Source organism: Musa acuminata, chromosome BXJ1-4 (assembly GCF_036884655.1).
Source record: "Musa acuminata AAA Group cultivar baxijiao chromosome BXJ1-4, Cavendish_Baxijiao_AAA, whole genome shotgun sequence".
NCBI lineage: Eukaryota > Viridiplantae > Streptophyta > Magnoliopsida > Zingiberales > Musaceae > Musa > Musa acuminata.
In genome coordinates this window covers 25,948,701-25,970,990 of record NC_088330.1, presented here as the reverse complement: position 1 = coordinate 25,970,990, position 22,290 = coordinate 25,948,701, and the positions used below count along the sequence as shown (strand labels likewise).

Below are 22,290 nucleotides of genomic sequence, written 5' to 3'. Positions count from 1 at the left end.
TGAGACAATGACACATCAGACGTATGAATCTCATTTGGTAGGTTAATTTTATATTATTTTGTTACCGGATTATCTCTAGAAACCTAAGAGAACCCACTTGCATATATGGATTTGGTCTCTTCATATAGATTACTTTGGAGGCAAATTGGAACTCTCCTTTTATGATTTTCTATGAAATTAAAACCTAATATTGTCTAAAAGGATGTAACAACTTTTGATTACAATTTCTTTGTGGTTATCCACATGCATGCTAGATCATGTAGAATAGACTAACCTATGAACTTGCCAACCCTTCCAAATGATATCCAGTGGCATTGCAATAATTGTGTCACAGAAACTGCTCTGTGTTATACTATCAGCCTCATACACCCATTACACAACTATATAGTTTCTTTGCCCCTCGTACCTATTTCCTCATAAGCTCTGTTTTGTACCTATTTCCTCATAAGCTCTGTGCTAGATAGAATATTATAAATCATGATTTTGGTTGTAGTTCATGACACTTTGGATTGGGCAACATGTGTTAAGTATCAGTATGATTCAACTAAAATATAGTGGACGAGGTTTCTTTTGGTGAAAAATTGATCAAACTAATTTTTTGTCAAAAGATTATTTGTCTCAAGCAATATGAGGATGGCCTTATTACAATAGTCACAATCTTGGTTGTCATTAATTTCTATCTTAATCTTTGTTCACTATTTTATCTTCTAGCATCAAGGTGTCTCATTCAATAACTCAAAATGATGATGATTAATAACAAACTATTGATCATTCTCTTGTTCCATGCCAAGGCCCATAAATGTAGACTTTCTTATCCATCTAATGATAATGAATTTCTTGAGGAAGAAGCCAAGGAGATGGTTCTTCATGGTGCTTAAGAGGTGGAAGTTGCAAAAATCAACCTTACAAAAATAGAAAAAGAGAGGAAGATTCTACTTAATGGCATTAGAATCTTATTGGGAGATTTTTATTTTGATCCATGATCTCAGGAAAAGAGTGGTGACTTGTGGATGATTACTAGTGGATGAAAAACTAGATCCATGATCCATGATGTTGGTAAGATTTTAGCTCAAATGAAAAACTAGAACTAGAAATTTTATGTGTTAGACTATGTAGTTCTATCAATTAGGTAATATATATTATATATATGATTGGATTTTAATTATAGTTATCGATCAATAGAAAGAAAATCTAATTATGATAAGACTTTTTAGATATGACCTTGATGGGAGGGACTCTCCTAATTAATTATCCTAGACTCTTTACTCTCACCAATAAATAAAGAAGAACTTTTAAGGTCTCAATATAATATGATGCATGGTGTGAGTGTGATATTATTGAGAGATTACAGATCTTCTCTCATCTTCCATTAGTCATGTGACATTATTGAGAGATTATAAATCTTCTCTTATTTTCTCTTAATCGATAATCCATCGCTCATAGCGACCCTATGAAGAAGAGGAAGAGATGAAAGTGAGTCTAGTTCTCTTTGTAGATCGGTATCGTTGTAACCTTTAGATTGGGTGATAGTGCATTTGCAGATTAAATAAGAGTTTTCTTAATAATATTAAAAGGTACACATTGTATATTTAATCTATCATTATTTGATTTTTAGTATATGATATTAAAGCTTTTTGCATAAAAATAGTATAATTATAGTTTTTATGCTTACAATTAGTACCAAAGCTATGTTTTAAAATCAAATACTTTAAATTTGCTTATTAGCCCTCTTCGCTTATGAAAAAGTGCTATTCAGTTTTGATTTATAATGCTTAAATAATCTGTCGGTGTTGTCGATCTACTTTTTTTATCTAATTTATCTTATCGTCTACTTACGATGTAAGTTTCCTTATGTTTGATCGATAGACCATTGCCAATAGCTTGTTGTCAGTGATAATATTATTGAGGGCAATAGCCTCTGGTGGTTGCTAGTATAGTCGTGGGTAGCAATTGCATATAGGTGCTATTGTTTGCAACAGAAGCCTTGTCGAGTGTGATAGTCGGCGACGGTCGCATACATAGCTACTTGTGTGCAATAGCCTTGCGGTGGTTGACCAGCCTTGGTTGCAAGAGGTTGTAGTAGTGCCACTACTTATGGCAGCTATAGTGTTGCCTCTAACCAATAGTTACAGTAATGCCACTACGACAGCGTTTGCTAGCTACAATAGATATCAACTAGAAGTCGAAGGCCATGATTCCTGACAACTACATGGTGGACAAGAATAGCCATGATCAGATGGACGCATGGGTAAAATCGTATATTATGGTGACTATGGTGGTCGGTGTGTGAGCACAGCTACATGATGGGACGATAGTCAGTGGCGCTTGGTTGGTAGCGCAAGGCCGTGGAGGTGTTCCACCCGTGAGGAACCCGTGCATAATGAGAACAATTGCACATGGGCATAGTAGCATGATGCAGCATAGTGATTAGTGAGGTTGTCAGTCGACTACGTAAGAACAATCTCTACCTATGTAGAGCGATGCTTGTAGGTGGTGATCATGCACCGTGGTGATTATATGCTTCGTGTAGTGACTGCGAAAGGAAAAAAAATATTATTTCATTTATTAAAATAATAATTTTACCTTTATAAATCATATCTTTTTGATAGTTTTACCCTTCAAAAATTATATATTTTCATATATACCCTAAGAAAATTATAATTTTACCCTTTAGAATTTAAATTTTTTTGACTTATGTCATTCGTTATAAAATTAACCAATTTAATTTTTTAATCAAATATTTTGATCAAACTTGATCATCATTGTATTTTTATTACTTGATTGAATTTAGATTCGATAAACCAAATTTTGAATGAATTCAAATTTTGATCAATTTTGACTTTAATTAGCTTTATTTTTTTATTTACTTAATTATACTAATGTTTAGCCCAATTTTGAGCCTACCCAATTAAATAGGATTGACTAGTCTAAGGGTTCTATATAAAATTTAAAAAAATATATAAATTATGGTTTTCTTTTATAATTTTCTCATTTGACATATTGATAAAATTTTATATGTGATAATTAAAAATCTAGTTTTTATTCTTGTATATTTGTTTGATTATTCAAATATATATATAATTATAAAATAATATTTATTTTCTATATAAAGATATAATTTATGTTTCATCATGATTATAATTATCATGAGTTTTCCTTTATACTGATTAATATTTAATAATTATTATGATTATTATTCTATTATTATTAAATTATTTTTATATAAATTAGATTAAAAATTTTGATGAATATTATTAGTAATTTACATCACTAAGTTTTATTTGATTAGTAGTTGCCAAAGAAGTTTCGGATGATAGACTCTTGGGATGTGAATTATAATAAATATTTTAAATTATATTTTATATTATTGTATTGGTTTTATAGTCACCAAAGTGGCCTAATTCAATAACTTATGAAATTATATTAAAAAATTAATTCTAAATGATATTAAAAAATATTCATAATGATACAGATAATTAAGATATTTAGATAATCATAAAGGAAAATTTACTTCGAATAATTATGTGATAGGATATGATGATACTATTTTGAATATATTTGTAGTTTAGGATTGTATGCCTAAAAGTAACAATACTATTACACAAAGATAATATCAATCCTCTATAAATAATTTTATGTGAATACTAGATATATCAATATTTCACACAAAAGTGAAATAGAAATAGTATCGATAGTTCAACATTTACTTAAAAAACTCAAAATATTAATATTATATTATTTTATTGCTGTGGTAATTCCTTCATTGCATTCTTATAAATGTTTTTATATTTTTTAGATTAAATTATTATAAATAACTTGAGCATATATAATTTATGCTCAAGCTACGTTAAACCTTAATTAGTCTAGTTGAAATGATCATAGACACAATTGTTAAATGTTTTGTGGAACAAATAATTACAATAAATAATTGGGAATGGTCTAAAAGGCTTGATTTTATAATAATTGTTGATAATATTTGGACTTCATTATAGTCTAAACTAACACATTAAAATATTTAAAGATCAATTTAAATTTGATGACAAGTCATTAGTTGACATATTAATAAAAGAACTAACTAAAATTTAATATAATAATATTTAAGAAATTTAATATTATATCCTCAATATAGTTGACAAAGTTGTAAGGTCAAGTAACATTAGACATAAATATACTTGAGTCATTTCTCGTATAATTTATTCTTAATTCTAATTATCCTTAGTTTGACTCATTTAAAATTTACTATAATAAAATTAAGGATAAGTAAAACCTAAATGAGTTAATTAGTATATATGTATAGAAAAAAATAAGACTAAAGTAAGAAAGACTCCTAATATTTTGAGTACTATTTGAGAAGTAGATAATAATAAAATATTAAAGTATAGTGTATTATCAAATAAATCAATTGAGTTTATAAATGTTATATAAACTAATAAAAGTAAAAATATCATAATAAAGTGCTACTTCTATGACAAAAAAGATCGTGAAGTAGGATCATAAGGTTTTGGTTCAAAAGGGAAATGTATAAGTCTTACATTTGTGTGTTTCGAATTAAACATTATAGAAGTCTTGACGTATTAATTTTGATGCTTTAACTTAGGTTACAAATAATAAGGATTCATTTTAACATAAGAACAAAAAAAGTAAAATATTCATTGTTACAAGAAATCATCTTAAAGCAAAAGTAATAATAATTGATAGTTATCACCTATGCCTAGATACGATTTATTTGATGGATTTTAAGAATGCATGTTATATTCTTACAAATCTAGAAATTTGAGTTCTTTATCTAGAATTATTAGGATATTAATTTTCTTCTAATAGAGGTAAACTCATTATAATTTAATAAAAATCTTTTTTTTTAATTCTATATGATGTTTTATACAGAATTAGTATGAATATTATATTTCAATGATCTTATAATTAAATATTAGAATAAAATATAGATTCATAAACTCTAAACAAATATTAGAATAAAATATAGTTTCATAAACTCCTTGAGATTATATATACCTATATCTGCAGGTCACCTCATGTTCTTAGTTTTAGTGGAGAGAGATATTTTATAACCTTTATAGATAACCTATCAAGATATAACTATAGATATATATAAATAAAGTCAAGAGATAATTAGATAGAAATGTTAAAATTATCAAATCTAATAAAATTGATAAATTTTATGGTAAATATGATATACTTGATCATAATTTTGGTTATTTTACTAGATATATTGAAAAATGGGGTATTTGTGCTTAATATGTCTTAGTAAATGTGTTAAAGTATAGTGGAGTTGCTAAAAGGAGAAATCGTATTCTTATGGATATGATTAAGAGCATAACAAGTTATTTATTTGTACATGAATCAAAGTGAGGTGAGATACTGACGGTTATACATATCTTGAATAAGGTTTCTAGTAAATCAATTTCATCAACTATTTCTAAGTTTTAGATTAGTAGGAAACTCAACTTAAGATATTTATATATTTAGGATTATTTATATATTTAAAAATTATTTATGGATATTTTATTATTTATTCAAAAAATTCAAAAGATATATATTTCATTATTCTAATTATAATACAAGGATAGTTGAATCAGGTAAAGTAAGATTCCTAAAAAAAAATAGTGAATCAATATGAGTGAAAAACTCAAAATTTTAATCTTGATATTGAGGATATATAAGTTGATACTCTTTTATCATTTTATATTAAAAAAGTTATCATTCTTCAAATTATTAAACGATTTGATAAAGATGAATAATAAAATAATATTAATAAAGTCTCACATAATAATAAAATTATTAAACTTGTTATTTAACAATCACAATTAGTAGTTTTAAAAATATCTCAAATGAAAAGGAGACATCATTTGTTATTATTATATGTGATAATTAATCAAGCTATGCGTCCTTTAACAAGATAATTTTTCATTCCATATTTTTATGAATTAAACAAAACAATGTGATAATTTTTTATAATAAAGTCCTTTAACAAAACAATGTGATAATTTTTCATAACTTATTCCATTTTTAGATAATTAATTATCTACATTAACTGTTATTTTTAAAAATGACAAGAAAATGCTAGCTCAGGCTATGTGTCCTTTAACAAGAAAGATTGAGAATATTTTATTATATAAGTTTATAAACATAATAACAACACATCATGTCAGCACTCAAGTTCAGACTATTATACTTTCTAATTGTATGTGACATAACAATTGTAGCGGTGATTTATAGATATCAAAACAAGGATGGATGTAAAAGGAGTGTGGGCTATCTTATCGTAAACAATTCACGTAGTCATGCAAGCAGTTGATCATCATAGAGTTCCAATAGGAAAAATTGGATGCTAATCATGATCTGCAGCAGCCAAGAACTTATTAGATGATAACTCATGTCAATCTACTGTTATGCTTTCGGTAAATTGGCTGAATGAAAATCCATTGAAAATAAATGCTTGTTGATCAGATAAAATTTATTCTTTTGAACAACAATGAAAGATATGTATCGTAATATTGTTAGATCTAATTTTATTTGATTTCAATCTTAACATAAAAATATTTTCATATTATAGATTGCATGATTATATATTTTATGTTAACACATCAATCACTTCAATCTCAATAAATTGGATGTTAGATATGTTGAATTCTCATATGAAACCTGATCATAATAAAAACTCATGCTTCTCGAGACGTTTATGTAGTTCTACAAACTATGTGCATATATTTTTCTTCAAAGCATACACTATACTATTATGGTACCAAAAAAATCATATTCCCATGAACATCTTTATGATGCTTATATATAGAGATACATCTAGGAAAAATATTATCTGTGATGTACAATTAATTCTAGTTTAGATGAAGTTCTTATAACTACTAACTCTAAAGCACTATACTAAGGCTACCAACAAAAACATTTAGAGAAAAAGTAACCAAAACAAAGTATTTTCAGATAATATAGCAAATTATCTAAGACACAAATTTGTATGCTCTTTAATTACGCAACGATTTTGATTCTCTATCGCATCCTACAAAGCCATCCAGCATAAACAACATAGTAATGATAACCGACAAGCACAATTCATCAACTAGGGATAATACCCTTACAACCCTTTTATATAGATAGTCAATTTAAGAAATACAAATCCTTAGAGCATTAATTATAAATGATTATGATTTGTATAGAAGCAAGTCGATCTAGCAGATGTGAATATAATTTCACCTGCATGAATATAACAAAAGTGGGAACACGAAAAGACATTTAATTTTTTTTTTTTTTCTTTTAATGTTCAACGGACCCACTAAGTCAGGTCAAATTACAATCAATATCGTACTAGTTTCCTTTTGTGAGAGCTGATTCTCAAGTTCATCTTCAAACAATAAACATATTTTAATTAAGGAGATCAATTTCATCTAGATTAGTCCATACTGACCCGTATTATCCGATTTGAGCATGAAAAGATGCACGAACCACTCTATTTCATTTGGTTTGGTTTTTACGTGGTATTTTTCTTTACTATTTCTTTTAAATAGCATGTCACTTGTGCTACGACTTATGACTCCTCACGGGCATCTCCTCTTCGCCACCCGCACGCCTGTCATTCACCTCATCTTTGATATATCATATACTTGACTCTACTCAAATGACATGGGAAGACTTTATGTAGCTTTCTTGTAAACGACACTGGCCATATAAACTTTCTTACCAACATAAGACGGCTAGAGAAAAGAGCACTAAGCTGCAACAAAGCCACTTGTTAATAATTTGATACTGGCTTGGACAATGGCTCGAGTATGCTTGACGGACTTGGATATACATATATGCCAAGCTTCAATACAAGATCAAGTTTAAACAGTTTTAAGATAAAACAACTCTACACAATCAGGCTCGGCTAGTAAGTTCAAAAAAATAACTCACAACTCCACCAACTTTCTTGCTAATAATTTGATCCTGACATGGCCAATGGTTTAAATAAGCTTCAATACAAAATTAGGCTTAAAACAGTTTTAACATACAATAACTATACTCCACTAGTAAGTTGGAAAATAAAACTTCTTCAGACATAATGAATTTTTGACTCCATGATTTTAAACTAGAAAATTTAGATCAAAACCAAATTGCAATACTTACACAAGCTTGAAGCATGTCTGAACCAAACTTGAAATAGGCTTGTTTAGGTCAAAATTTATATTGTGTAGCTTTCACATAACTTGATTATAATAGGAGGTATCACCTATTAAGCCACTCAAACTAGTGTCAGCTCGGGTTAGAATCAAAATTGCCTGGTTCTAGATTAACAACAAGGATAAAATTCTTCAAGCTCAACCATATTGTACCCTTACAATCGAACTTTATTTATAAAAGACCAAAAATTGTTTTACCTCGGCATATTCAATGATAGCAACATTCTAACTCAATACAACAGGAGGTCATACCAACTATCACAAAACTCACATTAAAGAATGTGTTTATGTGCAGCAGGAGGCTTTTCCAGGCCTCATTTTGTTTTGCTCTGATGCTTTTGAGTTGATATATCAAAAGTTGAGGTGTCCGGTACCATGATAATAATGTATCACATTCATTTATCGAATAAGATCATGGGCTCAAAATCTAATTCGACGTATTTTATACTTAAAACGTTGATATTAGGGTAGAATGTTAGATCCACTTACCAATTAAACCAGTCAGATTTTTTTTTTTCATAGGTATGTTATGATTGTCTTAATGTACATTAAAACATGATACCAAGTAGGTCAATGCTAACTACATTAGTAATCTCCAACTTTGATCATATATTTGTTTAGTATATTGAAATTTTTAAATAAAAACAGTTATGAGTCACTTCCTAGTGACTCAAATACCCAGTTTACTCAATGCAAATAAAAATAATTAGCCATAATGTCTCAAATATATGTCAAATCGTTACATGGATCTTTTCTCTTATTCAATTCAACGTAGTTTAATCAAGGGTATTCAAATATTTTTTTTAATTACTAATAATATTTAGATTTCTTCCTATCTCTTCTTGTACCACTAATTTTTATCAACTCAAATAATCTAATCATGAAATTTTATAGGTTTTCTTCAAAAAAATTCATAATCTCCTAAAAATCAACACACCTGAAAAATGTTGGATGAAAAAGTTTGTTTTTATCTTTTCTAAAAGTTTCATATATTCATTTCAATATTTTTGTCAAAATTACACTAATTTTTTGTACATATTTTCTTAATTGTCCAATACCTATTTATAAAGATGGTTCACCTTACAAATACCTTTTAGAAATTTTCCTTTTAATACAAAGGGAAAATGGTGATTACACAAAATATTGATGTCTATTCCAACTTTAAACATTAAACCATTACCTTACAATTCGATGTTTTCATCAATCTTTCCTCCCAATTAAACAATATACTTACGATCACTAAAGCTTTTCGTTGCAGGAACTCCTTATTCTTCATCAATCTAGCTTGACACACTCCTTAGGATCCTTAATTAACATTTTATTGCATCAACATAATTACTAGATATTTTTTATTTAAAATCCATCGTAATGATCTCTATGACTTTATGATAAGTTTTTTTCAGTTTATAATAATTGCATTAAAATCTTATTTCTTCTTTGGTATTTTTCATTAATTATTTTGATAAATAAGTAACATCTATTTTAGTCTTCCAAGCATAAGATCAAACTGATTTTAGAAGTAATTATCTCGCATCTTTCTCTTAACCCAATGGCTTTTTTTTTTTTTTGAAGTTTTTGTGTAAACCATTATTTTAGTATCTATAATTCAGATAGTTTTAAATATCTCCTTTTCCCAATAAATATATTCCAGAAGCCTTAATTCATCAAATATCTTTTTTATTCTCATTTTTTTACTAAATACATTGCTCAATCAATTACCCTTTGATCTCTTAAATCCTTACAAATCTAAATTGAGATATAATTATAGCCGATAGTCTTACTTATTTCAATCTTTTTAGAATTTATTTTATCTAATTTGTTCTAATTCTATGGACAAATTAATTTTCTAAGGCTAAGTTGTCGATGAAATGTTCATTAAATAATTTATACAAACCTTTGTTTATTTTTCTTTAATATTCATTTCATTAGCAAAGCACCTTTGATCTTCTTCTCTTATATAATTTTATAAAATTTTATTTTAAATAACAGTATATTTTACTGTATGTCAATTACATTTGGAACCAATAAATTTATAGTTATTCTTCTTGTGGAGGAGACATATTTTGTTTAATAAATTATAGTAAATAAAAGTGAAAACTTGAAGCTTGCAATCAGTAAAATTTAAGCTTGTTTATGGTTATTCTTCGTCCCATCTGAATACAAATTTTAAATTTGACGAAGAAAGGGATTAGTTTAAGTTCAACTAGAGTTTGGGTTGTGTACTACATGGATACTGATCTAAATCTCTCTTAGTCTGATTTGATGTGATTTAGGATATTATTACTCTTTATTTGTTTTAATTGTTACCGTTTCCTATGTATAATAACGGTATCTTTTCTCAATTGAGATTACTAAAGTTTGATATCACTACAATGATAAAGTATAAATATATAGTTAATTTATCTTAAAAAACCACTAGTTTGGTTCTCACCAGAGGTGTCATTTTTTTGAACTTTGATCAAAATATCATCAATAAAATTATAAAAATAATAATTATTCTTTAATTAGGTTTGACTCAATTTTTTATAATGGAACTAATTTTTTTAATGAATTTAATCATATCAATTCAATTAAATTTGGTTTAATTGAATCCTACATTGCCCCTTGATTTCCTTCAAATCACTCCCCACCTCATCCATCTCCACTTTGCCTCCTCCTCCATCTCTTCCTTCATCTTTTTCTATTCAGTTTCCTCCTCATCTCTTTCTATTCTATCTCCTATTCCTCCCCCCTTCATCTTTTCTTCCTCCCTATTCATTTTCCTCCTCCATCTCTTTCTATTCTATCTCCTCCTCCCCGTTCATCTTTTCTTCCTTCTCCTCTGTCTCCGTCTTCTCTCTCCCCCTTAGCCTCCTCCTCTTTCGTCACCTCCTTTATTATCACTCCTCTCCATCTTCTTTTTCTTCTTCGTCTTTTTCTACTCCACCCCTCCCCTCCTCCTCGCTCATCTCTTCCTCCTCACAATCCACTTAGACTACTTCATCCCTCCTCTCCTCCTCGCTCATCTCTTCCTCCTCACAGTCCACTTAGACTACTCCACCCCTCCCCTTCTCCTCGCTTATCTCTTCCTCCTCACATTCCACTTAGACAACTTGTTATACTCAATTATACTCATTCATAAAATATATTAAAAAATATTATATTTTTATATAAATTTATGTTAAATTATTTAGAAAAATCATTATACTCAAGTTATACTTGGTTATACTCATTCACATAATATATTAAAAATATATTAAATTACATATAAAATTATCTTAAATTTATCATAAAACTAAAAAACTCAAGTTATCCTTAAAAAAATATATTAATTTATATATAAAATTATCTTAAATTATCTAAAAAAATAGACTGTAGTAACACTCAAGTTATACTAGAGTTATACTTATTCACAAAACATATTAAAAAATATTAATTTTTATATAAATTTATTTTAAGTTAATAATAAAATCACAAAATTTTATGTTTCTTATTTTCTATGTTGACTTAACTGTACTCAAAATTGAACTAAGTTAAATTTGATCATTTAACATATTTTTAAATTTAATAATTATTCAAATTTTTAGATGATTTTAGAATAATTAATTATCAAAAATTTAAGAATTCTATAAAATAAAATTCTAACAAAAATTATATTAATTTTTATTTTATGATGAATTTAGAATACGTTTATATAAAAATTAATATATTTTTAATAAGTTGTGAGATAATTTTCCTAAAAAATATCCATATTTTGATGATTTTTCAAACCATACGGCCCCGACTCCAACCTCCCACCCCCCAACCACCCCCCCCCCCCCGCAACCCTTTATTTTGAGTTTTTTAAATCATAACTCGTAATTCATAAATTATAGCCTTCATCAATGTAGCCCGCACTTCTTCCTTCATGTTCCTCCCCTCCCACCACTTATCATTTCCCCTCCTTTCCTTGTTCCTAGCCGCCCACCCTCTCTTTCTAGTCCTCTCCCCTTCTTTCCAGTCATTCGCCCTCTCCTTTTTCTCTTCTATCGTCGCTTGTCCTCCCCCTCTCGGGACGGTAGGTGATGAATAGTAAGCAACGACAACAAGTGACAGTGGGCGAATGAGGTGGAGGGAAATAATGAAGGAAGGGCAGGGGTAGTTTTAATATTTTATAAATTAGGAGTTATGGTTTGAAAAAACTTAAATGAGGGTTATGGTTCAAGAAATATCCAAAATATGAGTAGTTTTTTAAGAAATTATTCTAAATTCTACAAATGAGTATAATTTATTTGTAATCTAAATGTAACACAAGTGTAATAATGAAGAGGAGAAGAGTCTATAGTGAAAAAGAAATAGAAGATAAATAAAAAGATGAAGATGAAAAGAAAAAGAGAAATAAAGAGAAGGAGTGGGAGGATGAGAGATGATGAAGGTGAAGGAGGCAATGGAGTGAGAGGAGGCATAGGTGGAATGAGAGATAGAGTGAGAGTAGGAGACATGAAGATGAAGTAGGAGGCAAAAATAGAGTGAGACGGAGTGAGATGAGGAGGAATAAGAGGATGAAACTAAGAGGAAGGAAGAAAAGAAGGTTGCAAGAGGATGAGAAGAATGTGAAGGTAGAGTGAAAGACAATGAAAGTAGATTGAGAGGATAAGACAAAGGCGAAGATAGAATAGAAAGAGGAGGGTTGATTCAAACCGATTTATTGGTCAAAATCCATTCATTAATCTAAATTAATTTATTAGTTTAAATTGATTCAAAAAATTTTAAAAATAAGAATAAAATTAATATTTATAAAAATAAAGATATTATCGATAAAAATAAATAGTAAAAAAAGATAAAAATGAATAGTTAAAATATTATTTGATAAATTACCCTAAATATATCACACAATTGAACTGAGAACTAATAAAAAGATTAAGATTAAAAAGCCACGAGGAATAAATGTGGCATCACAATTAAATTCGGCAACCTGTTTAAGTCAGATCGGCTATCAGCGATGTGCCACGAGAGCAGTCGGAGAAACCGCTGAGACAATGTCATCATACAGTTGTTTGACGATCTCGGAGTCCGCAAAGCTCAATACCAAACCATACAGAAACGAAATACCAGCCCGCACGGACCGAATCAGGCCCAAATTGTATCCAGGCTGATGTGGTTGGACCAACGGAACCCACACAGCATGCGCGTGAGGGCACTTCAATGACGGTGTCGAACCCCGCACGCACAACAGACACTCTTCAGTGTTTAGCTCGACTGGAATAAAATAGCTCGGTCCGGAGACGGCTGACGCGGTGATTGAGACAATGGGGATCGGGATGGGTCTCAATCTCCTCCTCTTGCTCGCAATGGTCGCCACCAACATCCTCTCCCTTTACCACCTCTCCTCAACGCGGAGCCCCACCCCCTCCTCTACGACTCCCGCCGACGTCCCCGACCACCTCCTCCACCAGCTCCACACTATCCGTGCCACCATCTCCCACCTCACCCGCCTCCGCTCATCCTCTTCCTCCTCATCAGCCGCCGCCTCTGCGCCGCCACCGGAGCTCCTCCTCTACTCCCGCATTGGCCCCATCGCCTCCTCCTGCTCCGACCACCCAGACCTCCTCCACCGTTACATGAACTACACGCCCTTCGCCGCCTGCCCCCGCGACGACGCCGGCGCCGTAGCCGAGGCCCTCATCCTCCGTGGCTGCCATCCCCTCCCCCGCCGCCGCTGCTTCTCCCCCACGGCACCTAAGGTCCCTGCGTCCCTCCCCTCCGACCCCTTTCACGCTGTCCTCCCCGACGCCGCCGTCCTCTGGCCGCTCTCTGCCGCCTGCCGCTCCTTCTCCTGTCTCCCTCCCGCCCTCGGTTTCGATCCGAAGATCGAGGCTACCCGCTTCCTCTCCGCCCGGTCCGTCCTCGACCTTCCCCTCACCCAACTCCTCAACCTCGCCAGATCCGCTGGCGCCGCTCCGATCCGCCTGGGCCTAGACGTCGGAGGCGGCACGGGGACCCTCGCGGTGCAGCTCCGGCGGATGGCCAACGCCACGGTGCTGACAACCACCCTGGACCTGGGGGCGCCCTACAGCGAGGCGGCGGCGCTCCGGGGTGTGGTGCCGCTGCACGCACCGCTCCAGCAGCGATTCCCTGTCCAGGATGGGGTGCTGGATCTGGTCCGGACGGGGCACGCCGTGAACAGGTGGATCCCCGGGCCGGCACTGGAATTCCTGCTGTACGACGCGGACCGGGTGCTGCGCCCGGGCGGGCTGCTGTGGATAGACCACTTCTTCTGCCGCGCCGGCGACCTTGACGCCGTCTACGTACCCATGATCGGGCACCTGGGCTACCGCCGAATCAAGTGGACGGTGGCGAACAAGACCGATGCCGGCGGCCTCAAGAACGGGGAGGTGTACCTCACCGCCCTCCTCCAGAAGCCACTGCTTGCCGCCTCTACTGCTGTCAAAGCTTCTTCCAGCTAGGCCAGGATATCTCTTTTTTCCCCTTTATTAGTTATTGCTCAAACGAAAGCATCACCCGATCGAAATAAGTATTATTATTAGTAGTAAGTCTTGGATCTGTGAAGGGCCAATGTGAATACGAACATCACAAGCAGTGGAGTGCTTAACGAGTTAGTTGCTCAAGGAGGAGGTGGTAGGAATAAAATCACTCGGAGGTCACGGGACCGCTGCATGCTTGCCAGCGGGGAGCTACCTACCTACCGAGGGGTGAGAGATTTATAGCTCGAGTTTGGAAATAACGTTACATGAAACCATAATTCCCCATGAAATGTTGTTTCGATCATTTATAATTTGTATTTTGCTTGTTTCTGACATGTTAAGGGTTGTAGTTCAGGGATCCATATTGATTAGTTCATTGTATCATGGTGGCTTGGCAGCTGCCCTCTCATCTTATGCATTATTACCTTTTATACTTTTGAGGTCATCAAGCTGGACAACAATGGTATCTTTTCTAATGGCCGTCAGTGAAGGCGATCCACTTTTTAGCTCTTCGGTAATGATGGACGTAGTTGACTGATTTTCCGGGGAATATAAGATAGAAAAGTACTTAATACAAATGTGATCAAATCAAGTATGCTTATTGAGGTCATGCTAACATGGTTTAACATACTGATCGGTTATACACATTTTTTCCGTTCCAACCATATGCAAAGTGATGAATTATATCTTCAAATATCGTTTTGTTATATTGATGTCGTATGGCATAAATCGATATAAACTGGCTGTTACCTTTTGATGTCAATTACTTGGCTGATATAAATCTCAACGTTTTTGTTAGTTTCGTCCTCTACGGTGCCGTTCAGCCATTTTAGTTTAGTTTGTAGCCATAGTCAAGGGAGAAGCAGTGAAGGGGTGGGGAGACGACATTGCTCATCACCCACTCATTTCCTTCTTATCGCTATACTAAAGCGCTTGACAACGATGGCATAGCTTTTGTTTCTGGAGAGTCCTTTTCCTTGAGAGAGCTAGCTGTGTGTGTGTGGGTTAGTGTTGCATCTGCCATGTGGTAAGTCCACCATTAGATCAAAAATCAATCTTTGGTAAAATTACATCTGCCATATAAACAGAAGATTAATAACACTTGCGTACAAAAAGTGTCATTCTTTTGAAGTTTAATGACGTTAATTGAGTCACATTCTCTGTGATGTTGACCAAAAAAAAAAGCCTTACAGTTATGAATAACGGATAGGATTGCCCCCAAGTGGAAGCATAGACAAAAAGACCACTAGCTTGTTCTGATCTTGATTACAAATACTAAATTATGTTTCATAGAAAATATATAATAAGTTAATCATCATTCGTTACGTCAACGTCACGTAAGGCTCATAGAAAGATAAAGGCCCATGCAACTCTACACCCTCTTGTCCATATAAATAAAAGTTCAAAAGATAGCTCAGATCAGTTATTAATATGCCTCCTCTATGAAATATTCACAAGAAAATTTCTGAAAGTTCAAGAGGTAGCTCGGGTCGGTTACGAATTATCAATATTTTAATGAATATTCTCGAAAGTCTAGGGACATCTCGAGTTGGGTATGAACTATCATTTCTATAAAATATTCGTAGGAATATTCTTAGAAGTCCAATAGGCAACTCGGGTTAGTTATGAATTGTCTCCCGTATGAAATCTTTATGAGATATTTCCTCAAGATCAATATAAAAACATACTTTTAACTCGAGATTAGAGGTGGTAGACCTCGGTACTTACTTAAGCGTAAGAGGGATCAACTTAGAAAGTTCCTTCTGATCTTGATCTTTATGCAAATAAGAAGTCTAAAAAAATTATATTCCCTTTCAGACGACTCTTTGTATAGGTTATGTTGTACGAACAATATTTTTTTCTAACAATGCCCATCTCCTATTATAATCAAAGGAAGGAACAATATTATGATCTTTATGTTGTACGAACAATATTATAATCAACAATATTTTTTTCTAACAATGCCCATCATGAACCATTTTTGATATCCAACGACAATCTAGGCATTGTTTGAAGCATTTCATTGATCTGTATGTCGAGAATGCTCGAATTGTTCGGTCAATTAAATGTTCATGCTCGAATTGTTCAGGCAATTAAATGTTCCAAGTAACTCTGAGATCCTTAATTTGTGTTTTTTTTGGGGCGATATAAAGGTAGTGATCTAAGACCTCTCCCTTTGACCCATGAGAACCAGGGGCACCAGTTTCTATTCCCGTGGGTTTAGAAGCTTTCTAAGGAACAAAATTGTAAACATTATTAGGATGAATACGCTCTCATCGAGATACTTCAATCAAATCACAACTCTGAAGCGTAATCTACTTTGTGAAATAAATATATTCTTTTTAATTACAATACCATCTGTTTATGATCATACATTGCTCAAAAGTTAGATAGGAGAAATTTTTTTAAAAATAAAAATATAATCATAGAAAAATAAAAAAATAAAAAGAGAATCATATAGATCAATAATTAAAGAATATATCAAAAGAATCCAATAAATTCTTACTTATATCTAGAACAACTAATTTATTTACAACTATTTTGAGTTATCCCTACTTAAACATAATTTTTTTTATACACTCTCTCTCAAATAAATCTTGAAGAATTTATATCTTTTCTCTTGCTCTTTCTAGAAACTTTAGATAGCATTATCTCTAAATACCCTATAAAGAAATCCTTATGAAATATTTATAGAATAACCAAGTCCTTAATAGACAAGGTTTTCTTTAATCACTGAGGAGTCATCCTACTAAGATTGCTTATCCTCTTAGGACACTAGGCTTCACGAATCTTAAAATATTTATCAATCCCAATAATCTCTTAGTTAGTATTTTATCTACTTTTGTGCCTCGCGAAAAGAAATTGAATCATTCATATGAAGATTGAATCAAATCATAGTCTAACCTCTAATTCTAATGAACATGCTAATACATCTTGAATGCTTGGAACCGAATCAACGACGCTAATCGATTCCAAAGAGAGATATTCATCTCAATGTCTTACTACTAGCAAGATTTTTTTTTTCTCATAATCGTTTGTATCTTGAAAACCATGAATATCACTATTCATTTTTTTGCACCATGAATGAAACTTACTGCTATAGTGTCACAGACAAGTCTATACATAATATGTTCAATGTAATATTTTTATGTGTCCATGTATTTTGGTTGTGCTCATGTTTTACACAACATGTAAAGAGCTTGTAGTAGGCTTGACAACCCAATTTGATTAGTTTTTGTGGTTATTTTAGTTTTATACACGCAGGTCATGTGCAATCATTGTGTAGAGGTAAACTTGTCCCAAAATAAGCCATTAAGATAATCATTTTATATGTTTTTTAGCACAACACCGTAAAGCTATCTGGGTGACATATAACTAGATAAACCTTTGGGATATTATCTAGGGTTGGTTGGTTGTTTTGTTCTGCAATAGTATCATATGGATACTTATGAAGACTTTTGGGTGTGATAGACCTCCTTAAAAAAATTTTTATATAACTATTGAAAGTTTACAAAGCTTATGATTGTAATTTACATTACCTATCAATTATTTACTAAATATCTACTTGTGGGATCTCGCATATAATATTTCTTCTAACCCGTCTTCTCTTTATAGATCATTGGAGGACCCTAAGAGGTTAGAAGGAGGCTAACTTTTAACAGATAGACAAGCAAGAGTATCGCACAACTGAAACAAATCTAGTTAAATCTATGATAAATGGTATTAAAGTAGGTTAAGCATACTTAAAAATACTTAGTATGCAAACATGAAAGATCTAGCAAGGCTGCATTGAAGGTAGCCAACATATGAGTTCGATAAGGGGAAATGAGCATAGAGACATAAGGAAAGGAGTCACTTAGAGAAGTAGACATCCAATATTGACATTTAGAGGAATGACCAATTCTTTATGCGAGAGACACCATAAGGACAAGCGAATTGAAAAGAACATATAGTGCATAAATATTATGATGGCTAAGTTTGAGTTGTGGCTTGAAGTTGACAATCAAACTTTACAATATTCAAGATAAGCTGGGGTGCTTGGCAAAGGACAAGACTATGCAAGGAGAGATGGGTTGCTCAATGATCGAAAGAGTATGTGCAAAGCTTGTAAGCTTGCGGAGGCGAGGAGAATTACTAGCTCAAAGAATTTAATACTTATGCAAGGGCTTATATGCAAACAATGGATTATTTGTGGTTATCCTAAGATGACCGAGATTTAGTGTCATGGAGCATGAAAATTTTCTTTTTGGCATAGAAATGATACATTCATAGGAGGTTGAAAAGTATGGCAGGTTCAGCATATTATTGCTTTTAAGGGCGTAGCAAGGGTTGTATTAGCAAAGAGTCACAATCTAATAAGTGCATTCGCGATAGTGAAACAGTGCACAATTTGCTTAGCAAGGTAGAGTAGGCCAAGGAGATGGTGATCTCTGAAACTTCTAGAGGGAGTGATGCAATGAGTAAAATTACTCTAATATGATATATATCCAAGAGGGATAAGTCCTAGTTCTCCAAAGAGAGAACTATGTGCAATGGACCACATATGTTGAGGAAGGGAGATCAAGACAGAAGTTGCATGTAGCTCAGTGGACCAAGTGAGTAGCAATAAGTCATCACATGATCTTATATGAGGTGATATATTAGTGAACACATTGTGAGATCAAGTGGGAGAGCAACCAAATGAATGCAAATTTAGAGCTAATATAGAGATTAGGCTCAACGAAGGGCTAACCCGTGGAATTTTGAGCACAAACGCCATTATCAACTCGATGCAAACTAAAGAGTAAAGTAACTAGGATGAAACTTAGTGAAGTACCCAAGCTATATAAAGAGATTCAACATAGAAGACGGAACATAAAGCAAAGACGCAAATCATTCATTAGATAGAAGTCAAGGACATGAACTCTTGTAAAGACAAGAGCAAAATCATACTGTTCCTTCACTCCTCATTTTGATAGAGCGAGCTTATCTTATATAGTGCAGAAATCGAAGGGAGTTTTGAGGCACATACACCTTATCTCGATGAGGCAATTAATAGAGGGACTAACATGACTTATTAGTTGTCTCTCATGTTTCTTCTTATCGAAGCACCTTGCGTTATTTAAAACACAGATTAAATCATAAACACTATCAATTGGTTTCATCATCAAAATTTGAAATTCAATAGTCTCCCCCTTTTTGATGATGACAACTAATTAATGATGGAGTTAACCTTAACTCCCGGAATTTAACCAAACTCCCCCTATCAATATGTCATATTGATAGAACCTTGAATTCAAGCTGAATTTAAGTCATTACAAATTTCATCATGAATATTTGTAACACGTCATCATGCATAATATGATCATACTTCTCCCCCTTTATCATCAACAAAAAGAAGAAGTTTCAATCATCAAGTGTTTGAGATATAAGTTCAAATCATTGCATGAAAAACATAATATCAAGTTTTATCATTATGTAATTTGTAAGCTAAAAAATTTAGCAAGTGTTACATCATGCAAGCTATCAAGTTTTAGATATGCAAGGTAATAAGATAGCAAGTTTACAACATACAAGCTAGCAAAAATTTTGAAAGCAAATGCAAGATAGCGATGTTCAAGATAGCAAGCTCTTTTTTCTCTTTTGAGAAGTACCATTTTTGCTTCGTTTGCAAAGTGCAAGCTAGCAAAATTTTATAACACTTTAAAACATGCAAGCTAGCAATTTTGAGATATTCAAGAAAGCAACTGTTGCTTCTTGAAATATAAGATTTACTAGATATGCAAGTTAACATTTTTTGCTTCTTGAGATAAGCAAAATAGTACTTCTTGGTGATATTCAAGATAGTAAGTTCTACATCATGCAAGCTAGTGAATCTTACAATATTTTAGAATATGCATAATCACCAAATCATCATAAATTTTAATGATGTGCAAAATTATAAATTTTGCAAGTTTGCATTTGTGCGTGTTGAGATTTGCAAGATAGCACTTCTTGTTTCTCTTTTGAGATGAGCAAGCTAGCAAGTTTACTTGTTTTGCAATGTGCAAGTTTCCAAATTTTGCATCTTGAGCTAGCAATGTTTCTTCCCCTTTGTCATTGTCAAAAAGAAAGGAAGAATATACTTTTGTATCTCTTTTTCCCTTTACAACAATTTTCAAATCATGACAAAGGATGAATAATCAAAAAATCAAGTTATGAATATCAAAATAATTTTTCATCATGAATATTTTATCATTGCATGCATCATTATCATAAGTTGAAGTATTGCATGCATAATATCAAATCATCATTCATAATTACATTAATGTTTCAATCATTATTTCAATATGTTTATGCATTATTATGGTTTCAATTTACAACATGCACAATTTCAAAACTTTACATATGGTATCCTTACTTTATGCATGACATAAATAAATCAATCACCATGGGTATATCATACATGATATTCGCGTATTCATGATACATCATTTTGGCAACAAATCATAGCATTTCAAATCATGATAGTATCTAATTGTCAAATTATATTACATCCTATCATACATGATCATAACTTCTCATTTGTTTGCATAAATTCATGAATATTTCATGCATAATTTCATATCATCACATGAAAAATATCAAGAGAATTTTAGTGATGAGATATACAAATCATGAAGACAAATTGTGAATATCAAGAGACATATTATGATTCTTTTTGGATAACTCAAATAGCTAAAAGAAAGAATCATAGCAAACAATCTTGATTTATAAAAAAAATTTTCAAGTTATAATTATGAAAAATCAAGAGAAACCATGATTCATTTTAACAAACATCCTCTTAAATAAATAACGAAAAGAATTCTTAGGAGATCAAATAATATAATATCTTAATACATGCATAAGAAATCTCAAGTTATAAATTTTAAAAAATCAAGATAAAGCTCATTCAAATTCAAATCATCAAATCATCAAACCATCAAAATTACTTTCAAGAGATTCAAAATGGCATAAACAACTTTATTAATCTCTTAGTGAAAAATCGATAAGATAGAGAAAAAGATATTTTCAAGAAAAATGCTTTTCTCTTTTTAGTTGTTTCAATTCATGTGATTTGTTTCATATAAGTATGCTCAAGTTTTTCGTATGAAAACAATACATTATGGTTTAAAATCGAAAGAGTAAATCTCATAATAGAAATCATCAAGATCAATAAACCATAAATTACCCAAAAATCATCATTACTTTAAATCATCATGCGTAATTTAAATATAAAATCATCAAGCATGATACTTACATTATTTCATATAAGTATGCCTTTTTTCATTTATGCTAAATCAAAATATGCATCATTTTTAAAACAGAAAAAGTCACTTTCATTATGGTAAAAATCGATAGTCCATAAATCACTAAAATCATTATGCATAATTTTGAAATATAAATTTATTAAGCATGATCATTATGTATCACTACTTTGGGCATGATATCAAAACATGGTTTCAAGTTTTCAAGGTGTGCACAATTTCATATTAAGCATGATATCAAACCTCTTAACATTTTCATTAAGACATCAAGCATGGTTTCATTAGACATAAATTATTTTTAATCAAAATCGAAAATCAATACGGAAATCAATATGATACACATTATTGTTTCTTTAGACAAAAGATTTGATTTATCTTTTTATGTGATTGATTTTA

The 22,290-nt window shown here is 32.0% G+C and overlaps 1 protein-coding gene across 1 annotated transcript; it reads left to right on the top strand.

Annotated features, from left to right (window-relative positions):
* The first annotated feature begins 13,402 nt into the window (after positions 1–13,402).
* Positions 13,403–15,062, top strand: LOC135651190 (probable methyltransferase At1g29790). The gene has a single exon (XM_065171083.1). The coding sequence runs from the start codon at positions 13,454–13,456 to the stop codon at positions 14,609–14,611; it is 1,158 nt and encodes a 385-aa protein (XP_065027155.1). The 5' UTR covers positions 13,403–13,453; the 3' UTR covers positions 14,612–15,062.
* Positions 15,063–22,290: the final 7,228 nt, after the last annotated feature.

What these genes read in the sequence shown, in the direction of transcription:
- LOC135651190 (XM_065171083.1), top strand. Translation starts at nt 13,454, where the DNA reads ATGGGGATCGGGATGGGTCTCAATCTCCTCCTCTTGCTCGCAATGGTC.